Raw genomic sequence first — 25187 nt, 5'->3', positions numbered from 1 at the left:
TCCGATAGTAGCAAATAAATGCTTCACCGGGAGGATACGCAAGAACTTGCAACCCATCCCCACTGTGCCCAAAGCAAATGGATGGTTCCCATTTGCCAGAACGGAATGATTGAGAAATGTGTTTCCAATTTGGAAACAGGTAAAATTAGCACTTCCCGGGAAACATCAGCTGAGTGGATGGTTAAGAAACAAAAGTGAGCAAGGCTGGAGTGGCCAACCACGAAGAAAGTCTACAGTGACTACTCCTCCATTTGGAGTTCACCCACATCTCAGCAAACACCTTAGGGACTGAAACAGTGTATGCTCAGTGGGTACCAAACAACATGCGAGTACTTCAGTGAGGTAAATAAAACAGAATAATGAAAACTGGTGACTGTAGGTTAAAATAACTTTTTTTAAAAAAATGACCAATTTGTTCCACTGCAATTCTTAAGGCTGTTTTAGTAACCAGTTTAATTTCCTGGCTGGCTTGAAGTCTTCTGTTTACTAGCAAGTCAAACATAGAGAAGAGAATGAGCCGGGCGCGGTGGCTCAAGCCTGTAATCCCAGCACTTTGGGAGGCCGAGACGGGCGAATCACGAGGTCAGGAGATCGAGACCATCCTGGCTAACACGGTGAAACCCCGTCTCTACTAAAAAATACAAAAAACTAGCCGGGCGAGGTGACGGGCGCCTGTAGTCCCAGCTACTCGGGAGGCTGAGGCAGGAGAATGGCGTGAACCCGGGAGGCGGAGCTTGCAGTGAGCTGAGATCCGGCCACTGCACTCCAGCCTGGGCGACAGGGCGAGACTCCGTCTCAAAAAAAAAAAAAGAGAAGAGAATGATTTATTCCCTAGTGGGCTTCACACATATCTTATCATGCTGCTTGCATCACTTTTAAAATAGGAGTGGTCTCTCTAGGTGCCTTGCAGTGGAATAAATGGAGTCGGCAGAGAAATTATACTTCTTTACACAGAGAAAGCCTTGTGAGGCTGGTCAAACTTTTTACAATGTTAAGAACTAGTGAATAACAGTAAAACAGAATAGTCCCATTGATGGTGCGGGGAGGAGAAAGAGAAAAAAAATACATGAGATAGAGGCTACGCATACACTACATAAAAAAAAGGATATGTAAAAAACAATAATAATTCACTCGGAGTCATCCATTGTGAAATTTTGCTATAAGAAAATAATCTTGACTCTAGAAAATTTGCTTAAGAATCTGTTAAAATATCATTGCTATATGGCATAAAATAGCAAAAATAGTGTCTTCCAATATTCCTCTAAACATTAGAGGCAACTTTGTACAAGAAAGTTGTTGGAGCTGGCTTGGGGAGTTGCTTGTTGCATGTATTCCAAGAAGGCAAGGCTGCCAGCAGCAGAATAAAACCTCCCAGCAGGACGCAGAAGCCACTAAAATAAAATGCAATGTCATAGGTCTGGGTCCAGTCATAAAACCAACCTGAAAAGACAGTAAGAAAAAAAGTAAGTTTCATGGAAATAGTACGAATATCCAGCCCACACCCTAATTTCATCAGTTTTAGATATAGTTATAATTATGATATATATTACTCTACTACTTCCAACGTGGTTTACTGGGAGTTAGAAGAAGAGAATCTCTCAAATATTTGGATAAGAATAAGCAGGCAGGCTGGGCGCAATGGCTCATGCCTGTGATCCCAGCACTTTGGGAGGCCAAGGCAGGTGGATCACGAGATCAGGAGATCAAGACCATCCTGCCTAACATGGTGAAACCGCATCTCTACTAAAAAAAACACACACAAACAAAAACAAAAACAAAAAATTAGCCAGGCATGGTGGCAGGTGCCTGCAGTCCCAGCTACTCCAGAGGCTGAGGCAGGAGAATCGTGTGAACCTAGAAGGCAGAGCTTGCAGTGAGCTGAGATTGCGCCACTGCACTCCAGCCTGGGCAACAGAGTGAAACTCCGTCTCAAAAAAAAAGAATAAGCAGGCACTTTGAGTTTCTCCCAAATGTAGAGTGAATACAAATCCCAGAGCATACATACTGGCTTTCTCAATTACATCAAAGCAGTCTTGAATAAATCATTACCATGAGCTGTTCCATGCAGATTTATTTTGTACAAATTTGTGCTACTATTACAATCTGGATTTCTATATCTGGAGATATGACAGGGAAGAACAGTAAAATGGGACGACTTTAAGATAAATATCTTACCAACGATGGGTGGTCCAAGGCTATTTCCAAGTCCAGCAAAAAACATTAATATCCCATAGGCATGGGCTAATTTTTCAATTCCCACAGTCTTTGTGGTCACATATGGAAAGATGGACCAATTACCAGTAAAAAACCCTAGAATCGCAGAAAGCAACGCCAGTGTGACATAGCTTTTGGCAAATGGAATTGCACACAAGGCCAGGCCCATGATGATTAAGGTAGCAACATAAAGATACAAGGTATTAATCCACTTGAAGTCAGCCAGTATCCCTAAAAGCAGTTTACCAACTGCTGTCATAATGCCTATAATGGAAATAAGTGGCATAATAAACTCTTCTTCTTTCACATTTGAACTTCTTGCTACATCTTCCATAAGTAATGAAGGTGGAAACCCTCCGATGTCAAAGAGTAAGATAGCAATGAAAAGGGCTGAAAATACTTTGTTTTTAAAAAGAGCCACAGTTTCTCCACAGTAGTTTTTATATAACTGCCACTTCCTTTTGGCAAGCTGTTTGCAAAAATATGTCTGTTCTGCAACTTTCTTTTTGTACGTTTCAGGCTCTTTTGTGTGTGTCACTGTGGGGTTTTTAAGAAGTAGGCTCTCTTGTTTCCAGTCACCATTGGCTAACACGCTCCTGCATTTCTCCTCACTACTGTAGCTCTTGTCAAGAATGTTTATGTTTTCTTCCAGATTCTTTCCTTTTTCATTGTAAATGCAGTATTTATCTGGTAGATCTTCTGGAGCTATTTTTTTAGGCAAAGGACAATCAGAAGATTGGAGGGGTCTCATCAGACTGCCACAGGCTAATATATTTAAAGCTAAAGCACCCACAATCAGCAAGCATCCATCCAGTCCATAGAACTCAACCAGCATCCTCTGCAGAGCAGCATATATGAAAAGGCCAACGCTTGAACCTAAAAAGGGAACGGGAACTGTTCAACCTCGTAATCTCAGGCTCTCAGGATTAGAATTTGTAGTATCACAATTCAATTTATTTTTTACACTGGCATTTATATGTAACTTTATATTAAAATCATAGTAAAGATAGAAGATAACAATAATAATAATATAGCAATACTGATAGAACATTTAAGAATTAGAAGTTGCAGCTCAGACACTGTTAAGCACTTCACATTGCACAATCATGTTTAATGCTTTTACTGATCCCGTTGAGTAGGTCCTATTATTATTTCCAATCTAGAGATAAAGTGACCTAGGGCTGGAATGGTTGAGAAATTTGCCATGGATCAAAAATCTGTAAAGAACATAAATAGGATTCACACTCAGTCAGTTTGACCCCAATAGCCCATATTCTTAACAAGTATCATTGGCTGGGCGCGGTGGCTCAGGCCTGTAATCCCAGCACTTTGGGAGGCCAAGGCGGGTGGATCACGAGGTCCGGAGTTCGAGACCATCCTGGCCAACATGGTGAAACCCCGTCTCTACTAAAAACACAAAAATTAGCTGGGCGTGTTGCCGCACGCCTGTAGTCCCAGCTACTCAGGAGGCTGAGGCAGGAGAATCACTTGAACCCAGGAGGTAGAGGTTGCCGTGAGCCATGATTGCGCCACTGCACTCCAGCCTCGTGACAGAGCAAGACTCCGTCTCAAACAAACAAACAAAAAAACCCCAAAACAAAGTATCATCATGAAACTACTTTCTTTGCACTTATTATGTGTCAGGCTTCATTCTACATATTTATTCCAGAAAAGTAAATTTTCATATTTTACTTTTTAAAAACAGTATATTGTAGTTTAAGGATATTTAAAATGGCTTGATAGTTCAAATCCATTGCTGAATCACCAGAATGAGTGATTCACACTTTTCATGCATTAATACAATTATGAGAAAAGTATAATTTTTAGGGTATTTAAATTACAAAGTATGCTGGTTTATACATCTGTGTAACACTGTGAATAATTCACATTTTTAGCACTGATCACACTAAACACACAGTGTTGCCAAGTTATGGTAGCCTAATCAATTGGTACTGTTCTCATCTGTTTCTGATTTCAATCTTTAAAAACAGAGCATTTTAAAATTTAAATGTCGTTGGGAAATGTCATGTGAAAAATCAGGAAAAAATAGTCTGAAAAAGTTGATCATGTGTTTAAGATGGTCAATATTAAATTACATTATAACCTCATGAAGATGCCAATAGGACCAAGCTCAGAGGCATCACTGATTGCATGGATATGATTGCTATAAAAACCCATCTTATAAAACAATTCTTCTAAATAGCCAAATGGGCCGGGCGCGGTGGCTCAAGCCTGTAATCCCAGCACTTTGGGAGGCCGAGACGGGCGGATCACGAGGTCAGGAGATCGAGACCATCCTGGCTAACACAGTGAAACCCCGTCTCTACTAAAAAATACAAAAAACTAGCCGGGCGAGGTGGCAGGCGCCTGTAGTCCCAGCTACTCAGGAGGCTGAGGCAGGAGAATGGCGTAAACCCGGGAGGCGGAGCTTGCAGTGAGCTGAGATCCGGCCACTGCACTCCAGCCCGGGCGACAGAGCAAGACTCCATCTCAAAAAAAGAAAAAAAAAAAAAAATAGCCAAATGGCTCTGCCTTAGAGTTGTAAGAAAATATTTTCTTTGGGACCTCAGTTGTCCCTTCTTAACATTTTTTAAAGTTAACCCCTTCATTCCCAAAGGAAAAAAAAAACTTTGCAAATATTAATGTCTCATGTTAATGTAACGGCAGCTAAAATAGACTGCTAAGAGAGTATCTCTTTGCTAACTACTGAGAAGTAGTAACAGTAGAAAAATGTAATCCTTTCTTTCTCTCATTAAATGTGGCATATACTGTAAAACTTTAAAATGCTACAGAAAACACACTGACAGAATTAAAAACAGCAGGGTGACCTCATGTATTGCTGGCTGCATTAGTACCCATTAACTATAAATTTGTGATTTTTGCCTAACATTTCTTTGTACAGATTCTAACAAAGTGCCACATCATTAGATACTTAAAACTGCTCTAGGTGTTTTGAAAGTTCTATATTTTCACATAGAACAAATAAACAAACAACTTTCCTATTCTTGCCAACCAAGTTTATCTGTCAACATGATGAAAATCAATTCAACAGATATTTATTGAACACATAAGATAGGAGAGAGTGGGGAAAATCAAATTACACATTGGAGGCTAGTTTCCTCAGCCTTCATCCCCCAAGAACATGTCTGTGGTTTAAAAAGATGCAGGATTTTTCCCCCCAGGGTATTGAAGAGTAATTTAGAGTTTCCTGGTGGAATTTTGCAAACTGCAAAACTGTGATTTTTTTTTTTAAATTTTAAGTTCCAGGATACATGTGCAGGATGTGCAGGTTTGTTACATAGGTAAACGTGTGCCATGGTGGTTTGCTGCACCTATCAACCCATTACCTAGGTATTAAGCCCTGCATGTAATAGCTAAAACTGTAATTTTTAGTCTTCAAAAAGAACATCCTAATTTTAATATAATCATTGCAAAGGGTTAAGTGAAATAAAACTAATTATGCTTCCATGCATGTTATACATTATTACAAAGAGAGAAAATATTAAATGGTGTTCAGGGAACACGAAGCAGTGAGAAATACAGCCATGCTTTAACCCATTAATACCAGGGGTCAATAACTTCTGGAAAGGATCAGAGAGTAAATATTTAAGGCATAGAGGGTGTACAATCTCTGTCCCAAACACTCAACTCTGCCCTTGAAGCATGAAACCAGCCAGGGACAATCCATAAAAAAACAAGTATGGCTGTGTTATAATAAAATTTTATTTATGAACACTGAAATGGAAATTGCACCTAGTTTTCACATATTATGAATATTCTTCTTTTGATTTTTTTCAACATTTAAAAAGGTAAAAAGCAATCGTAGCTTGTTAATCATACACAAACCAGCAGTAGGCCAGATTTGGCCCATGGGCATTTCTGGACCAACTCCCATTCACTATGAAGGAAGATCGCTTCCCCCAAACCTTTATTTCATGCCCACATTCCTTTCTTTCAACTAGATCACAATATTTCAAGTGTTTGGATGTGGGGTTTCTTTTTAATTTTTAAAAAACTCTACTGTGACTTTTGTTTTGTTTATCATATCTTTGACTGAAGGTGGGTTCATACTTCTCCCTAATTTCCCTTCACCTAGCTCCCTGTGAGTTGAAACTGAAAACTCCTTTCAATCTTGACTGTCCATAGTTGCTTCATTTTTTATTTAGTGTGCTATGGACCAGGCCCCTGTGCCCTCCTCTCAAGACTGAGTGAAAAGCGAGATCATCTGTCACAGCATGCAATTCCCAACACCTTCAAAACAAATAAATTTGGACATTAGGGAAACCTAGATCAGAATTATCACTTCTAACACTTGAGAGCTCTTGTCATGTGCCTTACACATACATCCCTTTCATATGTCCGAAAACCCAATGTGATGGGTACTATCTGTAAATCAAAAATAAAATTCTAAGCCACCCAGCCAGCTGATGGACCCTCCCCTTGGCCAAGGATATTCCGAAGTAAACCTGAAAAACTAGTTCAGGCCATGATAAGGTCAGAGGGATGGGGGCTAAACATGTCTCATTTTACTCTCCCCTCTTTGGAATTCAGACACAGCTGACCAGTATTAACATTAAAACAGGCACCTTAAGATTGAAAGAACAGACTCTTTAAGTCTGATAAGAAATACTCCCTTCTATTGATTCTATCTGCATAATGGGACTCTTGGTCTCCATAACCCCATGTCTTAACCCAGACATTCCCTTGTATTGAATCAGGATCTTTAGACAATAACTTAATCCTTTCAATTTACTGCCAATTAAAAAATTCCTGAATCCACCTACAACCTGGACACCCCTGTTTCCAGTTGTCCTGCCTTTCTAGACCAAGCCAATGTACAACTTACATGTATTGATCGATGTCTTATGTCTCCCTAAAATGTATAAAATGAAGTTTAGCCTGACCACCTGAGACAGAATCTCGTGGGACTGTGTCACGGGCCACTTGTTACTAATGAAAATTCAAATATTTTAAAGAATTTGACTCTTTTCATCAACATACTATTATCCCCAGTTTACAGTTCCGAAACGGAGGCACAGAACAGTTAAGTAACTTGTCTAACACCAGATAGCTAGTGAGTGACAGAAGGAGCATTCAAAACTAGACAGTATGGATCCAGGTCGTGCTTCTAACTCGACGTCATGCTGCCTCTACAGAAAATATAGTACAGCTGAGACCCACTATCCCTGAAGCTGCCATACCTACTCTCACAGTCCTTCCTACACTTGTAGAAGATCCTCACAGGTTCTGCAAACTGCAATCCAACTACTCTGGATTCCCCATCTTCTGTGTCTGCATCCTTTCTCCCATCACTGCCTTAGCCATATCCTCTGACTCTGGCCTTGTCTCCGCCTAGACCACAATTCACACTTCTCACCAGGCAGTGCTTCTTAAAATACGCTGGAGAAATATCCAGCTGGATTCAATTCAACCACGAATCACTTTGTTGCCACTCGGTTGGCCTCAGGAACAAAATATTAGTTTGGATCCTGTTGCCAGAATAACTACCGACGTTCTTCAGCCTAGCTAAAAGCCTGACCTTCCAGGGTCACCCACCTACCAGCAAGAAGCATATGTAAATTTACAACTTTTGATAACTTGGCAACTCTATGTCCTAAAAAACTCAGGAAATGTTGGCCACATACATTTTGATAAGAACTGTACATAACTTTAAAAAATTCATCTGAAAACTGAAATACCACTTTTATATGTCCAGAATGCTTTTATATTTAAAAATTGTATTTTATATTTCCCCCCTCAATGATCATCTCTTGATTACCAAAGGAATAACAAGAGTAAACAGCCTGTCATTTGCATATGCACATAGGCCAGTGAGAGGTATTGAGTACTTTAGAAACCAGTACTTTAGAAAAATTGTAAGTTCCACACTACAAGGAGGTGGAGACATGATCAGCATCAGTCTTTCTGACAGTGGCCTTAGGGATGTTCATTTTCCTTCCTTTTCTCCTACCTTTTTCAGGGATAAAGTGCTTTCTAGAAGCGCTTGCTTTTTCTTTTAGCAAAGTCTTCATCAGCACGTGACTCTCAATTTACTGGGCCCATAAGCTTTCTCTTCATATGTTATGTTGGACATTGAATGCCCCCAAATTAGATATCTTAGAGACTTTTGAAAGCCACTCCTGCTCTCTAGATTCCTTCTCTCTGGGCAGGATGTCTCTGAAAGAAAGGCAGCAGCCCCAGGCAAGGGATTATAGATAAAACTCCCATCTCCCTGGGACAGAGCATGTGGGGGAAGGGGCGGCTATGAGTGCAGCTTCAGCAAACTTAAACGTTCCTGCCTGCCAGCTCTAAAGAGAGCAGCGGATCTCCCAGCACAGCGCTTAAGCTCTGGTAAGCGACAGACTGCCTTCTCATGTGGGTCCCTGACCCCTATGCCTCCTGACTGGGAAACATCTCCCAGCAGGGGTAGACAGACACCTCATACAACAGAGCTCCAGCTGACATCTGGCAGGTGCCCCTATGCGACAAAGCTTCCAGAAGAAGGAGCAGGCAGTAATTTTTGCTGTTCTCCAGCCTCTGCTGGTGATACCCAGGCAAACAGGGTCTGAAGTAGACCCTCAGCAAACTCCAGCGGAACTGCAGAAGAGGGGCCTGACTGATAGAAGGAAAACTAACAAAAAGAAAGTGATAGCATCAACATCAACAAAAAGGATGACTGGGCCGGGCGCGGTGGCTCAAGCCTGTAATCTCAGCACTTTGGGAGGCCGAGACGGGCGGATCACAAGGTCAGGAGATCGAGACCATCCTGGCTAACACGGTGAAACCCCATCTCTATTAAGAAATACAAAAAACTAGCCGAGCGAGGTGGCGGGCGCCTATAGTCCCAGCTACTTGGGAGGCTGAGGCCGGAGAATGGCGTGAACCCGGGAGGCGGAGCTTGCAGTGAGCTGAGATCCGGCCACTGCACTCCAGCCTGGGCGACAGAGCGAGACTCCGTCTCAAAAAAAAAAAACCAAAAACAAAAAAACAAAAAAACAAAAAGGATGACCACGCAAAAACTCCATCCAAAGGTCACCAACAGCAAAGACCAAAGGTAAACAAATCCATGAAGATGAGGAAAAACCAGCACTAAAAGGCTGAAAATTCCAAAAACAAGACTGCCTCTTTTCCTCCAAAGGATCACAACTCTTTGCCAGCAAAGGAACAAAACTGATGAAGAATGAGTTTGATGAATTGACAGAAGTAGGCTACAGAAGGTGGGTAATAACAAACTCCTCCAAGCTAAAGGAGCATTTTTTAACCCAATGCAAGGAAGCTAAGGAGCTTAAAAAAAGGTTAGAGGAATTGCTAACAGTTTAGAGAAGAACATAAATGACCTGATGAAGCTGAAAAACACAGCATGAGAACTCCATGAAGTATACACAAGTATCAATAGCCAAATCGATCAAGTGGAAGAAAGGATATCAGAGATTGAAGATCAACTTAATGAAATAAAGTGTGAAGACAAGATTGGAGAAAAAAGAATAAAAAGGAACAAAGCCTCCAAGAAATATGGGACTATGTGAAAAGACCAAACCTGCTTTTGACTGGTACACCTGAAAGTGATGGGGAGAATGGAACCAACTTGGAAAATACACTTCAGGATATTATCAAGGAGAATGTCCCCAACCTAGCAAGACAGGCCGACATTCAAATTCAGGAAATACAGAGAACAACACAAAGATACTCCTTGAGAAGGGCAACCCTAAGACACATAGTTATAAGATTCACCAAGGTTGAAATGAAAGAAAAAATATTAAGGGCAGCCAGAGAGAAAGGTCAGGTTACCCACAAAGGGAAGCCCATTGGACTAAAAGCGGATCTCTCTGCAGAGACCTTACAAGCCAGAAGAGAATGGGGACCAATATTCAACATTCTTAAAGAAAAGAATTTTCATCCCAGAATTTTATATCCAGCCAAACTAAGCTTCATAAGTGAAGGAGAAATAAAATTCTTTACAGACAAGCAAATGCTGAGATTCTGTCTCCACCAGTCCTGCCTTACAAGAGCTCCTGAAGCAAGCACTAAATATGGAAAGGAAAAACAGGTACCAGCCACTGCAAAAACATACCAAAATGTAAAGACCATCAACACTATGAAGAAACTGCATCAACTAATGGGCAAAATAACCAACTAGCATCATAATGACAGGATCAAATTTACACATAACAATATTAACCCTAAATGTAAATGGGCTAAATGCCCCAATTAAAAGACACAGACTGGCAAATTGCATAAAGAGTCAAGACCCATCGGTGTGCTATACTCAGGAGACCCATCTCATGTGCAAAAACGCACGTAGGCTCAAAATAAAGGGATGGAGGAAGATTTACCAAGCAAATGGAAAGAAAAAAAAAGCAGGGGTTGCAATCCTATTCTCCGATAAAACAAATTTGAAAGAAACAAGATCAAAAAAGACAAAGAAGGGCACTATATAATGGTAAAGGGATTGATGCAACAAGAACAGCTAACAATCCTAAATATACATGCACCTAATACAGGAGCACCCATATTCATAAAGCAAGTTCTTAGAGACCTACAAGGAGACTTAGACTCCCACACAATAATAGTGGGAGGTTTTAATATCCCGCTGTCAACACTGGACAGATCAATGAGACAGAAAATTAACAAGGATATTCAGGACTTAAACTCAGCTCTGGACCAAGCAGACCTAATAGACATCTACAGAACTCTACACCCCAAATCAACAGAATATACATTCTTCTCAGCATCACATAGCACTTATTCTGAAACAGATCACATAATTGGAAGTAAAACACTCCTCAGCAAATGAAAAAGAACAGAAATCATAACAAACAGTCTCTCGGACCACAGGCAATCAAATTAGAACCAGAATTAAGAAACTCACTGAAAACTGCACAACTACATGGAAACTGAACAACCTGCTTCTGAATGACTACTGGGTAAATAACAAAATTAAGGCAGAAATAAAAGTTCTTTGAAACCAAAGAGAACAAAGACACAATGAACCAGAATCTCTGGGACACAGCTAAAGCAGTGTTTAGAGGGAAATTTATAGCACTAAATGCCTACAGGAGAAAATGGAAATATCTAAAATCGACACCCTAACAACTCAATTTAAAGAACTAGAGAAGCAAGAGCAAACAAATTCAAAAGCTAGCATAAGACAAGAAACAACTAAGATCAGAGCAGAACTGAAGGAGATAGAGACAAGGAAAATCCTTCAAGAAAAAATCAGTGAATCCAGGAGCTGGTTTTTTGAAAAGATTAACAAAATAGATAGACCGCTAACCAGACTAATAAATAAGAAAAGAGAATAGAATCAAATAGACACAATAAAAAATGATAAAGGGGAGATCACCACTGATCCCACAGAAATACAAATCCCATCAGAGAATACTATAAATACCTCTACACAAGTAAACTAGAAAATCTAGAATAAATGGATAAATTCCTGGACACATACACCCTCCCAAGACTAAGCCAGGAAGAAGTCGAATTCCTGAATACATCAATAACAAGCTCTGAAATTGAGGCAGTAATTAATAGCCTACCAACCAAAAAAATGCCCATGATCAGGCAGATTCACAGCCAAATTCTAACAGAGGTACAAAGAGGAGCTGGCAGCATTTCTTCTAAAACTATTCCAAACAATAGAAAAACAGGGACTCCTCCCTAACTCATTTTATGAGGCCAGCATCATCCTGATACCAAAACCTGGCAGAGACACAACAAAAAAAGAAAATTTCAGGCCAATAACCCTGATGAACATTGATGCAAATTTCCTCAATAAAATACTGGCAAACCAAGTCCAGCAGCACATTAAAAAGCTTATCCACCACAATCAAGTTGGCTTCATCCCTAGGATGCAAGGCTGGTTCAACATACGCAAATCGATAAACATAATCCATCACATAAACAGAACCAATGACAAAAACCAAATGATTATCTCAGTAGATGCAGAAAAGGCCTTGGATAAAATTCAACACCCCTTCATGCTAAAAAGTCTCAATAAATTAGGTATTGATGGAACATATCTCAAAATATGACAAACCCACAGTCAATATTATACTGAATGGGCAAAAGCTGGAAGCATTCCCTTTGAAAACCAGCACAAGACAAAGATACCCTCTCTCACCACTTCTATTCATTATAGTATTGGAAGTTCTGGCCAAGGCAATCAGGCAAGAGACAGAAATAAAGTGTATTCAAATAGGAAAAGAGGAAATCAAATTACCTCTGTTTGCAGATGACATGATTGTATATTTAGAAAACCCCATTGTCTCAGCCCAAAATCTCCTTAAGCTGATAAGCAACTTCAGCAAAGTCTCAGGATACGAAATCAATGTGCAAAAATCACAAGCATTCCTATACACCAATAATAGAGAGCCAAATCATGAGTGAACTCCCACTCACAATTGATACATAGAGAATAAAATACTTAGAAATGCAATTTACAAGGGATGTGAAGGACCTCTTCAAGGAGAACTATAAACCACTGCTCAAGGAAATAAGAGAGGACACAAACAAATGAAAAAACTTTCCATGCTGATGCATAGGAAGAATCAATATCGTGAAAATGGCCATACTGCCCAAGGTAATTTATAGATTCCATGCTATTCCCATCAAGCTACCATTGACTTGCTTCATAGAATTGGAAAAAACTACTTTAAATTTCATATAGAACCAAAAAAGAGCCCATATAGCCAAGACAATTCTAAGCAAAAGGAACAAAGCTGAAGGCTTCACACTACCTGACTTCAAACCACACTACACAGCTACAGTAACCAAAACAGCATGGTACTGGTACCAAAACAGAGATACAGACCAATGGAACAGAACAGGGGCCTCAGAAATAACACCACACATATACAACCATCTGATCTTTGACAAACCTGACAAAAACAAGAAATGGGGAAAGGATTCCCTACTTAACAAGTGGTGTTGGGAAAACAGGCTAGCCATATGCAGGAAACTGAAACTGAACCCCTTCTTAACACCTTATACAAAAATTAACTCAAGATGGATTAAAGACTTAAATGTTAGACCTAAAACCATAAAAACTCTAGAAGGAAACCTAGGCAATACCATTCAGGACATAGGCATGGGCAAAGACTTCATCACTAAAACACCAACAGCAAGGGCAACAAAAGCCAAAATAGACAAATGGGATCTAATTAAAGTAAAGAGCTTTTGCACAGCAAAAGAAACTATCATCAGAGTGAACCAGCGAACTACAGAATGGGGGAAAATTTTTGCAATCTATCTATCTGACAAAGGACTAATATCCAGAATCTACAAGGAACATAAACAAATTTACAAGAAAAAAAAACAACCCCATCAAAAAGTGGAAAAGGATATGCACAGACACTCTTCAACAGAAGACATCTGGCCAGGCACAGTGGCTTATGCCTGTAATCCCAGCACTTTAGGAGCCTGAGGCAGGCAGATCACAAAGTCAGGAGTTTGAGACCACCATGGCCAATGTGGTGAAACCCTGTCTCTATTAAAAATACAAAACTTAGCTGGGCGTGGTGGTGGGCACTTATAATCCCAGCTACTCGGGAGGCTAAGGCAGGAGAATCACTTGAAACTGGAAGGTGGAGGTTGCAGTGAGCCGAGATTGTGCCACTTCACTCCAGCCTGGACAAAAGAGCGAAACTCCATCTCAAAAAAAAAGAAAAAGAAAAAGAAAAAGAAAAAAGAAAAGAAAAGAAAAAAAGAAGACATTTATGCAGCCAACAAACATGAAAAAAAAAAAACTCATCATCACTGGTCATTAGAGAAATGCAAATCAAAACCACAATGAGATACCATCTCATGCCAGTTAGAATGGCAATCATTAAAAAGTCAGGAAAGAACAGGTGCTGGAGAGGATGTGGAGAAATAGGAATGCTTTTACACTTCAATCATTGTGGAAGACAGTGTGGCGATTCCTCAAGGATCTAGAACTAGAAATACCATTTGACCCAGCAATCCCATGACTGGGTATATACCCAAAGGATTATAAATCATTCTGCTATAACGACACATGCACATGTATGTTTATTGCAGCACTATTCACAGTAGCAAAGACTTGGAACCAACCCAAATGTCCATCAATGTTAGACTGGATAAAGAAAACGTGGCATGTATAGGGCGGGCGTGGTGGCTCACGCCTGTAATCCCAGCACTTTGGGAGGCCAAGGAGGGCAGATCACCTAAAATTCGGAGTTCGAGATCAGCCTGACCAACAGGAAGAAACCCCGTCTCTACTAAAAATATAAAAAATTAGCCAGGCATGGTAGCACATGCCTATAATTACAGCTACTCAGGAGGCTGAGACAGGGGAATTGCTTGAACCTGGAAGGCGGAGGTTGCAGTGAGCCAAGATCGTGCCATTGCACTCCAGCCTGGGCAACAAAAGTGAAACTCCATCTCAACAAAAAAAAAAAAAAAGAAAGAAAATATGACACATATACTCCACGGAATACTATGCAGCCATAAAAAAGAATGAGTTCATGTCCTTTACAGGGACATGAGTGAAGCTAGAAACCATCATTCTCAGCAAACTAACACAGAACAGAAAACCAAACACCACATGTTCTCGGTGGTAAGTGGGAGTTGAACAATGAAAGCATATGGGCATGGGGAGGAGAACATCACACACTGGGCCTGTTGGGGGTGGGGGCTAGGGGAGGGATAGCATTAGGAGAAATACCTAATGTAGATCATGGGTTGATGGGTGCAGCAAACCACCATGGCACATGTATACCTATGTAACAAACCTGCACGTTCTTGCACATGTATCCCGGAACTTAAAATATAATAATAATAAATAACAAATAATGAGATGGTTTAGTCTGGACTTTCAGGAAGCAAATACAATGGATGAAAAAATAGCTTTTTAAAAAATATCATAAAGACTAGTTTTCAAGTTTTATGGTCATTTAAATTTAGGTTTCTAAAAGTGCTTTGACAATCATAGGTGTCCATGTAAAAATTTATTAATGTTATACTAAATATCAGTTTACAATTTTAGAAGAGCTATATATTTTAGAAAACATCCCATATAAGACATAAAAATTCATAATGTAAAAAAAGAAAAAAGAAAAAAGAAAGTCACTGCCATATTTACGGTGTAAAATAAACTTTCCTTCTAGAAGTAAAGAAATTATTTTGCTACCTGATTGGTAGCTGGGTAATGATTGGTTAAACATGTCTGTGCTTGGTAACTTTTTACTTTGTTTAGCATACTGAATGGTGACAATACTGTACTCAATTTGAAAATTTACCTGTTGAAATCAGGCCAAGCGCTAGGCCTCGGCGATCGTCAAAATACTGGCACGTAATAGTCACTGTTGCAGTGTATAATAAACCACATCCAAGACCTAAGCATGAGAAGACATTGCATAAATTAAGACACTGCATTACAACAATGCAAGAGAAAAAAGGAAAAACAAGTATGTCCAATAGGGCATTCCATTATTCGCTGGCTAAAACTGTTACAGACTCCTAGATTCCTTCCATGTGTGTAGCCCCAATAGACACCATTGGGCAGCCTCTTTTTTCACCCCACACCCTAGATCAGGGTCAAGTAAAAAAGCATCCAATGTCTAAAGCATGAATGAATAATGCCAATGTAAATTAAGACATTATGGAGAGAGAGAGAGAAAATGGCTAAATTCACATACAAAACAGCAAATTTGATCAAGTTTGCCCCTTAGAGATCTATGCCTTTTCCAAGTCCTTGCCCCCAGCTCAGTGTTCTTCTTCTTCTAAGTCCTCTAAACAACTTTTTAAAATACACTTGATCACTCAAAGCTATTTTGTTAGAGTTTAGCCTGCACAACCCAGTCTGCAATATGAAGGCCCTGTGGGGTTCCTATATCATCTCACCACAGTGAAATTTATATCTGTAAGTCTTCATCTTTTAGAGGTGCATATTACCTTATTTAGAAGTAAAATGTAGTAATGTCTTTACTTTAAAATACTTTCACCAAAAAAAAGAAGCACATACAACAAAATACTAACAACTATGGTTGTTTGCTATACTATTCTCCACTTTTCTGTAAATTTGAAATTATTTTATAATTAACAACAAAAAAAGTTACAACTAAATTTCTGTTCCTGAATCACAAGGGTAATATTTATCTCCAGATAATCTCCAAGGCTCTTGTTTGTTAGCTTAATATTTTCTTCCCTTTTAAGAATCTGACAACCCCATTTTGTTTTTCATATAACTCTCCTTTGGCCCTCACTTATTTACTTTATGCCTTTCTTCCACAACATTATCTGTTCTTGAGGATCACTCTAAAACAACAGAAGAGCCATAGTCTAACATCTAACAACTGAATTTTAACTATGGCCTATTACGTGAATTATTAAGGTCATTTTCATTACTTAAAATAGCTACCTGGACTATGATTTAAATGAATACGAGTTTAACAAATACACTGCATAAACATTTAAGGAAATCAGCACTTAACCTACGACTCAGATGATCATCCATGATTGCACACAGAGTCTTTTTTTTTTTTTTTTTTTTTCAGACGGAGTCTCACTCTGTCGCCCAGGCTGGAGCGCAGTGGCCAGATCTCAGCTCACTGCAAGCTCCGCCTCCCGGGTTTACGCCATTCTCCTGCCTCAGCCTCCCGAGTAGCTGGGACTACAGGCGCCCGCCACCTCGCCCAGCTAGTTTTTTGTATTTTTAGTAGAGACGGGGTTTCACCATGTTAGCCAGGATGGTCTCGATCTCCTGACCTTGTGATCCGCCCGTCTCGGCCTCCCAAAGTGCTGGGATTACAGGCTTGAGCCACCGCGCCCGGCCTCATACAGAGTCTTATTAATGAAATGAGAAAGATTAAAACAATTAGACTTTAAATAACCCTTTAAAAATAGAGTGCCCTTTGATGTCATTTATGGGGAAAAAATACTTTCAAAATCTAAGGCATGAGTTGGATTAATTTATATAGTTGTCATTACTACACAGAGGACACTTCAGAACATGAAATAAGAACTGTTTCTAACCAATCAATTTTGTGAAGCCAAAAATTGTCACCCTTAACTTAACTAAGACTATTTCTGCAAGCCTTTGGAGGGGGCTTTATTATAAATAATGCAAATTTACATTTGCATTATTCATTCATGTTTTCTGTGATTTCGTTGTCAGAGCTGTGTCAAAGGTTAAGCATCGAAGACATGAAAAAAAAGACATTTCAGATTACTAAGTGTCAATGCCAAAAAAGTTGACTTTTTTGTCAACTTTTAAACTTTTGTCAACTTTTAAACAGCAACTTTTAAACTTTAAATCTTATACTAAAATGAATTTTTAAAAATGATTTGAAGGTCTTAGGGTTCAGATAAGATTACTTCACTTTTTTTTAACGTACCAGAAATCTGAAATGCATTTACTTTAAATTTGTCAGAAAGCAAAAGTTGAGGCCAGGCACGGTGGCTCATGCCTGTAATCCCTGCAGTTTGGGAGGCTGAGGTGGGAGCATCACTTGAGGTCAGGAGTTTGAGACAAGCCTGGCCAACATGGCAAAACCCCATCTCTACTAAAAATACAAAAAAATTAGCCAGGCACCCAATGGCACACACCTGTAGTCTCAACTACTCAGGAGGCTGAGGCAAGAGAATCATTTGAACCCTGGAGGTAGAGGTTGCAGCAAGCTGAGATCGTGCCATTGCACTCCAGCCTAGGCAACAGAGTGAGACTCTGTCTCAAAAAAAAAAAAGAAGAAAGAAAAGGTGGCATGATTCCCTCTCTTAATCTGCATCAGGACAACCTTAAACCAGCAGCTGTTAAAGAGAAGTCTGTGTACCTACAGTCCCTAAGATCTTTCATGAAGTTAGTCAAGTCAAAATTATTTTTATAATAATACTGAGATGTTCTCTGCTCTTTTCACTATGTTCACCTTTATGCTGATGGTGCAAAAGAGATGGTGAGTAAAACTGCAAAAAGCCTACCACAAACTAAGGTATTCCTAAGAAAATTGACACTTTATAGGCTTCACCACCTCACCCTCACAGTCAAAACAAACACATTTGCTTTCAATGCTTCACCTGAATTACAATAATTGCTGCGAGGATAAGCACTACGTGATTGTTTTCTAGCTAGCTAAAATAACCACTTTTAAAATAGAACATCGTTTTATTTGAAACAATGTCTGACAGACAAACTACGGTTATTTAACCTTGGGTGTCTGGCCGATATTTTCTTGGAAATGAACCAATGCTGGGAAACAACTGGCAGTAATTGTTACCAATGATAAGATTCATGTTTTCCAGCAAAAAAAAACAAAAAACAAAAACAAAAACAAAAAAACAGAATTTTGGAAAACTTGTATCTGTCACCATGCATTTGACAGCTTCCCAATTCATAAGGATTTCTGATGAGCTTTTTGGTAATATTAACCAAAGTGATGTTTTACAATGAAATGTGTTAACATTTTTAAGTTCTTGCATAACTCAGCAAATCAATATTTTTCAAATAGCCAATGCATGAAGCTACAAAATTAGGTTTGAGTAAAGATCTATTCAAAGCACGGAATATACAAATGGATTTCCTATAACAGAGTATGAAAAGTATACTGATACGGTATCAGGTTCATCACTGCAATTAATCCTTAGGAAACTATCACTTACCAAGTTTCGGTAGAGGAATATCTATAATTACCTATAAAGGCTATTCAACACTCTTGCCTTTTCTAATTACATCTTTGTGTGTGAGACCAGATTTTCTTCATATATACTTCAATCAAGAAGCATATTGTAACATATTGAGTACAGAAGTAGATAGGAGAATATAGCTGCCTTCTATGAAACCAGACATTAAAGAGATTTGCAAACATGTAAGACAATGGCACTCTTTTCACCAAATTTTGTTTGTTTGGAAAACAGTTATTTTTCACAATAAATATGATATTTATGTTAACATGTACTAGATTTCTCTTGAAATGAATAGCGAAATAAAGATTTGTAAATGTCTTATCTCTTAATACAGTACATTTTAATAAGACTAAATCTAAGTATAATATTCATAATCAAAAGTTTCTTGGTATCTTAAATAAAAGAATATAAAGGGCCCCAAGATTAAACAGTTTGAAAACCACTGCCTTAAAGCATTCCTTGGCCTCCAACCAGTTTGGATCCGACCCCTACCAGTGAAAAAATTCTGTGTACCAACCTCCAGTAAAAGTATAACAATTTTAAAATTAAATACTTGTACTACTGACAATTCACAGCATCAGTATTAGTAAGGCATAGTTGTTTCCCTTTCTTTAAATGGTAAAAACTAAATATATTTACATGTTGCAACATTTCTTTTCCACACTTTACCTTCCATTTCACACACTGGAGACACAACTTCAGAGGCCTCTTTCCCCTCATGTCCTCTCATCAAACCAGACATCAAGCTCTTTATCACACCCATGGCCTAAATTGTCAACCTCAGTCTCTCTCTGCACTAACACTGCCTCAGTTCATCTCCTCATCTTTTTTTTTTTTTGTCTCATCTAAGGCCTCCTAATAGCTGTCTCAGCCTTCAGTACCTTTCCCACCAATCTGTCTTCTAAACTGTTGTCATACAGTTCTCATCATGTCATACTACTGCAATAAAGACCACATAAAATGGTTAGCATCTGGCCTCTGTTACACACCATGCTTTGACATATTTACAACTCCTCACACCATCTGTGCATTCCTTAACAAATGTATATAAAAAGACTGCTGTTTAGCCATTCTATCTTGCTTCTCTGAGTACTTAGGCTACCGAAAGGTCCTCCTCACACCATCCCCACTCCCCTTCCAACCGTATTCACTTGAACCACTTCCTGCCTGTTCTTCAAGACTCAGCTCAAGCATAAATTAAGCATGAAGCCTCCACCGTGTCTCCCCTGCACACGCACATACATTGGCTTCATCACTGCACTTATTGTGCTGTGCTATAAGTTACATATTTTCAAGAATATTCCTCCAACTAGACAATTGGTTGTGTGGCTTTGGCAAAGTCATTTAAACTCGAATTCCTAGTTTCTTTATTTGTAAAACAATCTTGTAAGATAGTTGTAAAAATTAAGAGACATAAAAAAATGTAAAGATGTAGTTTCTGCCCCTACACTATCATGAGTACTAAAAAATATCCATTATATTGGTATACTTTTTTCATTTTCACCTGAGTATTATGGCATTATGTAGATACTGCCTCAGACTACATTAAAAAATCATAGTACCTTATTATACCTGTATATCCATGACACTTAAAGATTATCTTCAATTATACAACAATTTTGAAAGAGGGGGCTTGTAAATCTCTATTTCTGCTAAAGCGAATATACAGGAAATGCCCTTTATCTCATTTGGCAGAATTACAGTAAGAGAATCAGACTGTCTACAAACATGTTTCTTTTCCCTCCCCACTCTCAGTGGACTACGCAGATATTACCAAAAAAGGGCAGTGGCAGGAGGCGGGGGGGGAAGAAAATGGAATTCTTCCAAAAATCAGGAAGGGAATAATAAGAAAACCATAATCAGGTAGCTAAATAACAATATATTCTAAAGAAGAGAGAATACAAGGAATTGATTTTGAGTTTGCTTTTCAGAAAAGCAAAGAGAAATTATTAGAAAGAGGCTTGAGCAAATCATTACAGGCACATTTCCTGCACCACCACCTCCTACCCACCTAATTTTCATCTCCCACTGTATTGCTTTTTCCCCGGTTTAGTAATTTTATTGAGAAAACAGGAGCCTCAATTACCAGATTTGGCCATGTGGCTTACAATCACTTGCCAATCCATAAAGATTTCTAATGAACTTGTTGGTAATATTAACCAAAGTGATGTTACAATGAAATGTGTTAACATTTTTAAGTTCTTGCATAACTCAGCAAACCAATGTTTTTCAAATAGACAACGCATGATGCTACAAAATCAGGTTTGAATGAAGATCTATTTAAAGTACAGAATAAACAGAGGCCGGGTACAGTGGCTCATGCCTGTAATCCCAGCACTTTGGGAGCCCAAGACTGTGGATCACCCGAGGTCAGGAGCTTAAGACCAGGCTGGCCAACATAGCAAAACCCATCTCTACTAAAAATACAAAAATGAGTCAGGCGTGGTGGCATGCTCCTGTAATCCCAGCTTCCTCGGGAGGCTGAGGCAGGAGAATCACTTGAACCCCTGAGGCGGAGGTTGCAGTGAGACTCCATCTCAAAAAAACAACAACAAAAACAAAGTACAGAATAAACACATGAATTTACTGTAACAGAGTACAAAAGCTATACTGATATGGTATCAGGTTCCTCATTGCAATTAATCCTGCAATCTGACAAGTTGGTACAGGTTTTCATTTGAGCTACAAAAACCTAAACAAAAGAGCATCATGTTTTCAAATTGTTAGTTTTGAAAAAATCAATTAAATGGTAAAACAGAATTATATCATTTAATACACTTTAGTATTCTTTTGAAAAAAAGAATACTCAAAAATAAATAAATAAATAAAAATAAAATAAAATAAAATAAACATTATCTCATGAATAGTCATAATACCTCCATGAACTCATATCAGTGCCATTTTATAAAAAATAAAAATGGAAGCTCAGAGAGGCTGAATAATTTTTCAGGGTCATAAAACAAATGATAATGGTTTATGCTAGCTAACATTCATTGCATTATGTCACTCATCTTCACAAACTCTTTTTTTTTCTTTTTTTTTTTTTTTTTTTTTGAGACGGAGTCTTGCTCTGTCGCCCGGGCTGGAGTGTAGTGGCCGGATCTCAGCTCACTGCAAGCTCCGCCTCCCGGGTTCCCGCCATTCTCCTGCCTCAGCCTCCCGTGTAGCTGGGACTACAGGCGCCCGCCACCTCGCCCGGCTAATTTTTTGTATTTTTTAGTAGAGACGGGGTTTCACTGTGCTAGCCAGGATGGTCTCGATCTCCTGACCTCGTGATCCGCCCGTCTCGGCCTCCCAAAGTGCTGGGATTACAGGCTTGAGCCACCGCGCCCGGCCCACAAACTCTTATAAGATGGGTGCTATTATTATGCTCAGTTTAAAAATGAGAAAACAGTAGTTACAAAACATGTTTACAGTCACACAGCTGGCAAGTGGATAAAAGAAGGTTAACCCACATGGTCCAACCCCAGAGCCTGCCTGCTAGTCAGTGTCTGATCTTTCCCTTGATCACACTGTCTAGCTTAAGAGGCCATCTAGCTCATTAAAGACAAATGAAAGTCTTTAGGATATGATTCTGCACAGAATTGCATCTTATAAATGTTACCATCAGACTGAACCCTTCTTATTTTTCTAAAGAGCTCATGATACAGGAATAAGATGTTAGACTGTGTAATAATTTCCTGTCACTTTCTTTTGAATTTGATACTCTACTTCAAATGGTAACAGAATGAAAGTGCCAGTGTTCATTATTATCTCATTTATTTATCCCACAAACATTCCATGAGCCCTATACTATGAGCCTACTGATGAAATAAAACTGTGAAGAAATCAACGATGGTGGTAAATATTAATAATTTGCCAGCAAGCAGTAACTCACAGGTCCCCAATAATTACCGTGGTGAGAGATATTTTTATTAATTGAAGTCTAACTCAACTCTTTATTGTTATCTTGCTTGTCATCATTTAGTCCTCACAAGACCCATCTGAGGTAGGTTTCTTAGGCTGCTTTCACAGATGCGGGAGGGTACAGCCATTCATGGAGATGAAGGAGCTTGCTCAAACTCACAGAACCTGTGTCTGCCGACCTGAAGTCCAGTGCTCCCTCCATGAGCTGACAGTTTCCTCTTAGTCACTGAGAATCAGAACCTATTGCCAAATCAGAGTTATATACATCCTCGGACTTGAGCCTGTTTTCTGACCCAGAATCCACTAACTGAAGGAAAGGCCAGGACTCTAGGAGGAGGGACATTGCCACAAACATCATGACAAGTTTGTATATATGGAATGATAACCTGAGTCTTTCCCCAAAGAGAACTATGGCCATCTATTTAAGTAACTGTACACTGAGGAAAGTGAAATACATTTTGAACATTGTTGTCAGAGACATGAAGAGTCTGCATGGCTTCCCCTTAAAGTGGGCTTACATGGGGCAGGTAATATATGGGATTATGCCCCAACTGCTCAGCCAATGGTCCTTTCCCCAGTCCCTGATATTTAATTATAGCACATATATGCAACAGCTGGTAGAACTCCCTACACTGTTCTTTGGTCCCTTAGCCAAAGCAATAAGAGTTATCATTCCCTACAACGCCATCATAGTGAGGAAAGCCAAGTGAAAGCCCTGTAACTCCACCATCAGCAGCAGCAGTCAAAAGTGTAAGCCAAATCCCATATAAATGGATGGACTACTGAGTGTCAGACTGAGTGTCTCTAAGTATCAGACCAAGTCTTCTAGCTTTGTTAATTTAGTTAGTAATATTTTTACTTCTCTGAGCTTCACTTTCCTTCTCTGTAAAATGGGTTCTTGTGAAGAGGAAATGAGATCATATAAAGCATTTAGCACAGTCCCTAGCATACGATAAGTACTCAGAGAATATTAGTTGCTACATTTTCTATTATTTATTATTGGGGAAATATTTCCAGGCAGAAAAGAGGAATATTGGTAGTCAACAAAATTAGCTCCTTTCAGGCATTAAGAAGAAACTTGAAAGCTGGAGGCCATCTTTTTCTAAGTCTCTACCAACAGCTTCTAGAAATACCAAGTCTGGTGATTTTTAACACTGAACAGAATTAGTGTAATGACATGACAAGGATTTGTGAACACAAACAGCTCCAAAGAATCATGCTTGACTGCCCAATAGGAAAAGCTCCACTTCATAATTTAGTGAGAAGTGACAGATGTCCATAACATCCAAGTTTTGTGTTCCCCTCTCACTTTTCCTGTATGTGCTATAGAGAGACAAGGGCTGAGATGAAAAACTTCCCTGTGCCTTGCAAGGAGATAGAGTATGGATTGCTTGTTCTCTCAAACATTTTGATTCACTGGGCAGGTTTTTTTTTTTACTAAAGCAACAATTTTTGGAGAAGTGGTTATTGAAAGTAAATTATTAGTGAGCATTTTCACTCCTTTACATTAACTGGATCATAAACCTGGCACTGGTGAATCGATGTGTATCTCTTGAAGGTTAGGAAAGTCATAGTCACGAGGTTCCTTACCTACAACAATGCCATAGGAAAAAAACAGAAAGTAGATATTGGGAGCAAAACTGCTCAACATCAGGCCTCCAGCCACCATGAAGCCACTGAAGATTGTGACGGGTCTTGCTCCAAAAGATGAGACACAGAGACTGCAGACAGGACCTAAAAAAAGAAGTGAAACCTTCACTTATTATCATATGATCCATCCGTCATAAGTTCAAAATGATTCTTTCCATCATAAAACAACAACAATAAACATGCACTGAGTATTTATGCTATGCAGACACTATATGAGGCAGCTCACGTGAACAATCTCATCTCATTTTAATCTTACTGCAGCCCTGGGAGGTGGATACTATTGTTAGTCTCATTCTTTTTGATAATGAAATTAAAGGATAAGATCACACAGGTTGGGCCAGGCACAGTGGCTCATGCCTGTAATCCCAGCACTTTGGGAGGCCGAGGTCTGAGGATCACCTGAGGTCAGGAGTTCAAGACCAGCCTGACCAACATGGTGAAACTCCATCTCTATTAAAAATACAAAAATTGGGCGGGTGCAGTGGCTCAAGCCTGTAATCCCAGCACTTTGGGAGGCCGAGACGGGCAGATCACGAGGTCAGGAGATCGAGACCATCCTGGCTAACCTGGTGAAACCCCGTCTCTAATAAAAAAAATACAAAAAAAAACTAGCCAGGCGAGGTGGCGGGCGCCTGTAGTCCCAGCTACTCGGGAGGCTGAGGCAGGAGAATGGCGTAAACCCGGGAGGCGGAGCTTGCAGTGAGCTGAGATCCGGCCACTGCACTCCAGCCTGGGTGACAAAGTGAGACTCCGTCTCAAAAAAAAAAAAAAAAAAAAAAAAA

At 39.4% G+C, this 25187-nt stretch overlaps 1 protein-coding gene across 1 annotated transcript in view; it reads right to left on the bottom strand.

Annotated features, from left to right (window-relative positions):
- Nucleotides 1-809: 809 nt before the first annotated feature.
- SLC16A9 (solute carrier family 16 member 9) overlaps nucleotides 810-25187 on the bottom strand; it is a 59857-nt gene continuing 35479 nt past the window's right edge. Inside the window, exons 3-6 of the mRNA XM_025397119.1 lie at nucleotides 24346-24489; nucleotides 15471-15566; nucleotides 2176-3090; nucleotides 810-1440 (exon numbers count right to left, since the gene is read on the bottom strand). Coding sequence (XP_025252904.1) covers nucleotides 1262-1440; nucleotides 2176-3090; nucleotides 15471-15566; nucleotides 24346-24489 — 1334 coding nt within the window. The 3' untranslated portion in view covers nucleotides 810-1261. The remainder of the gene's footprint in view (nucleotides 1441-2175; nucleotides 3091-15470; nucleotides 15567-24345; nucleotides 24490-25187) is intronic.

This window comes from Theropithecus gelada, chromosome 9, assembly GCF_003255815.1.
Source record: "Theropithecus gelada isolate Dixy chromosome 9, Tgel_1.0, whole genome shotgun sequence".
NCBI lineage: Eukaryota > Metazoa > Chordata > Mammalia > Primates > Cercopithecidae > Theropithecus > Theropithecus gelada.
This window is presented reverse-complemented; position numbering and strand designations above follow the sequence as displayed.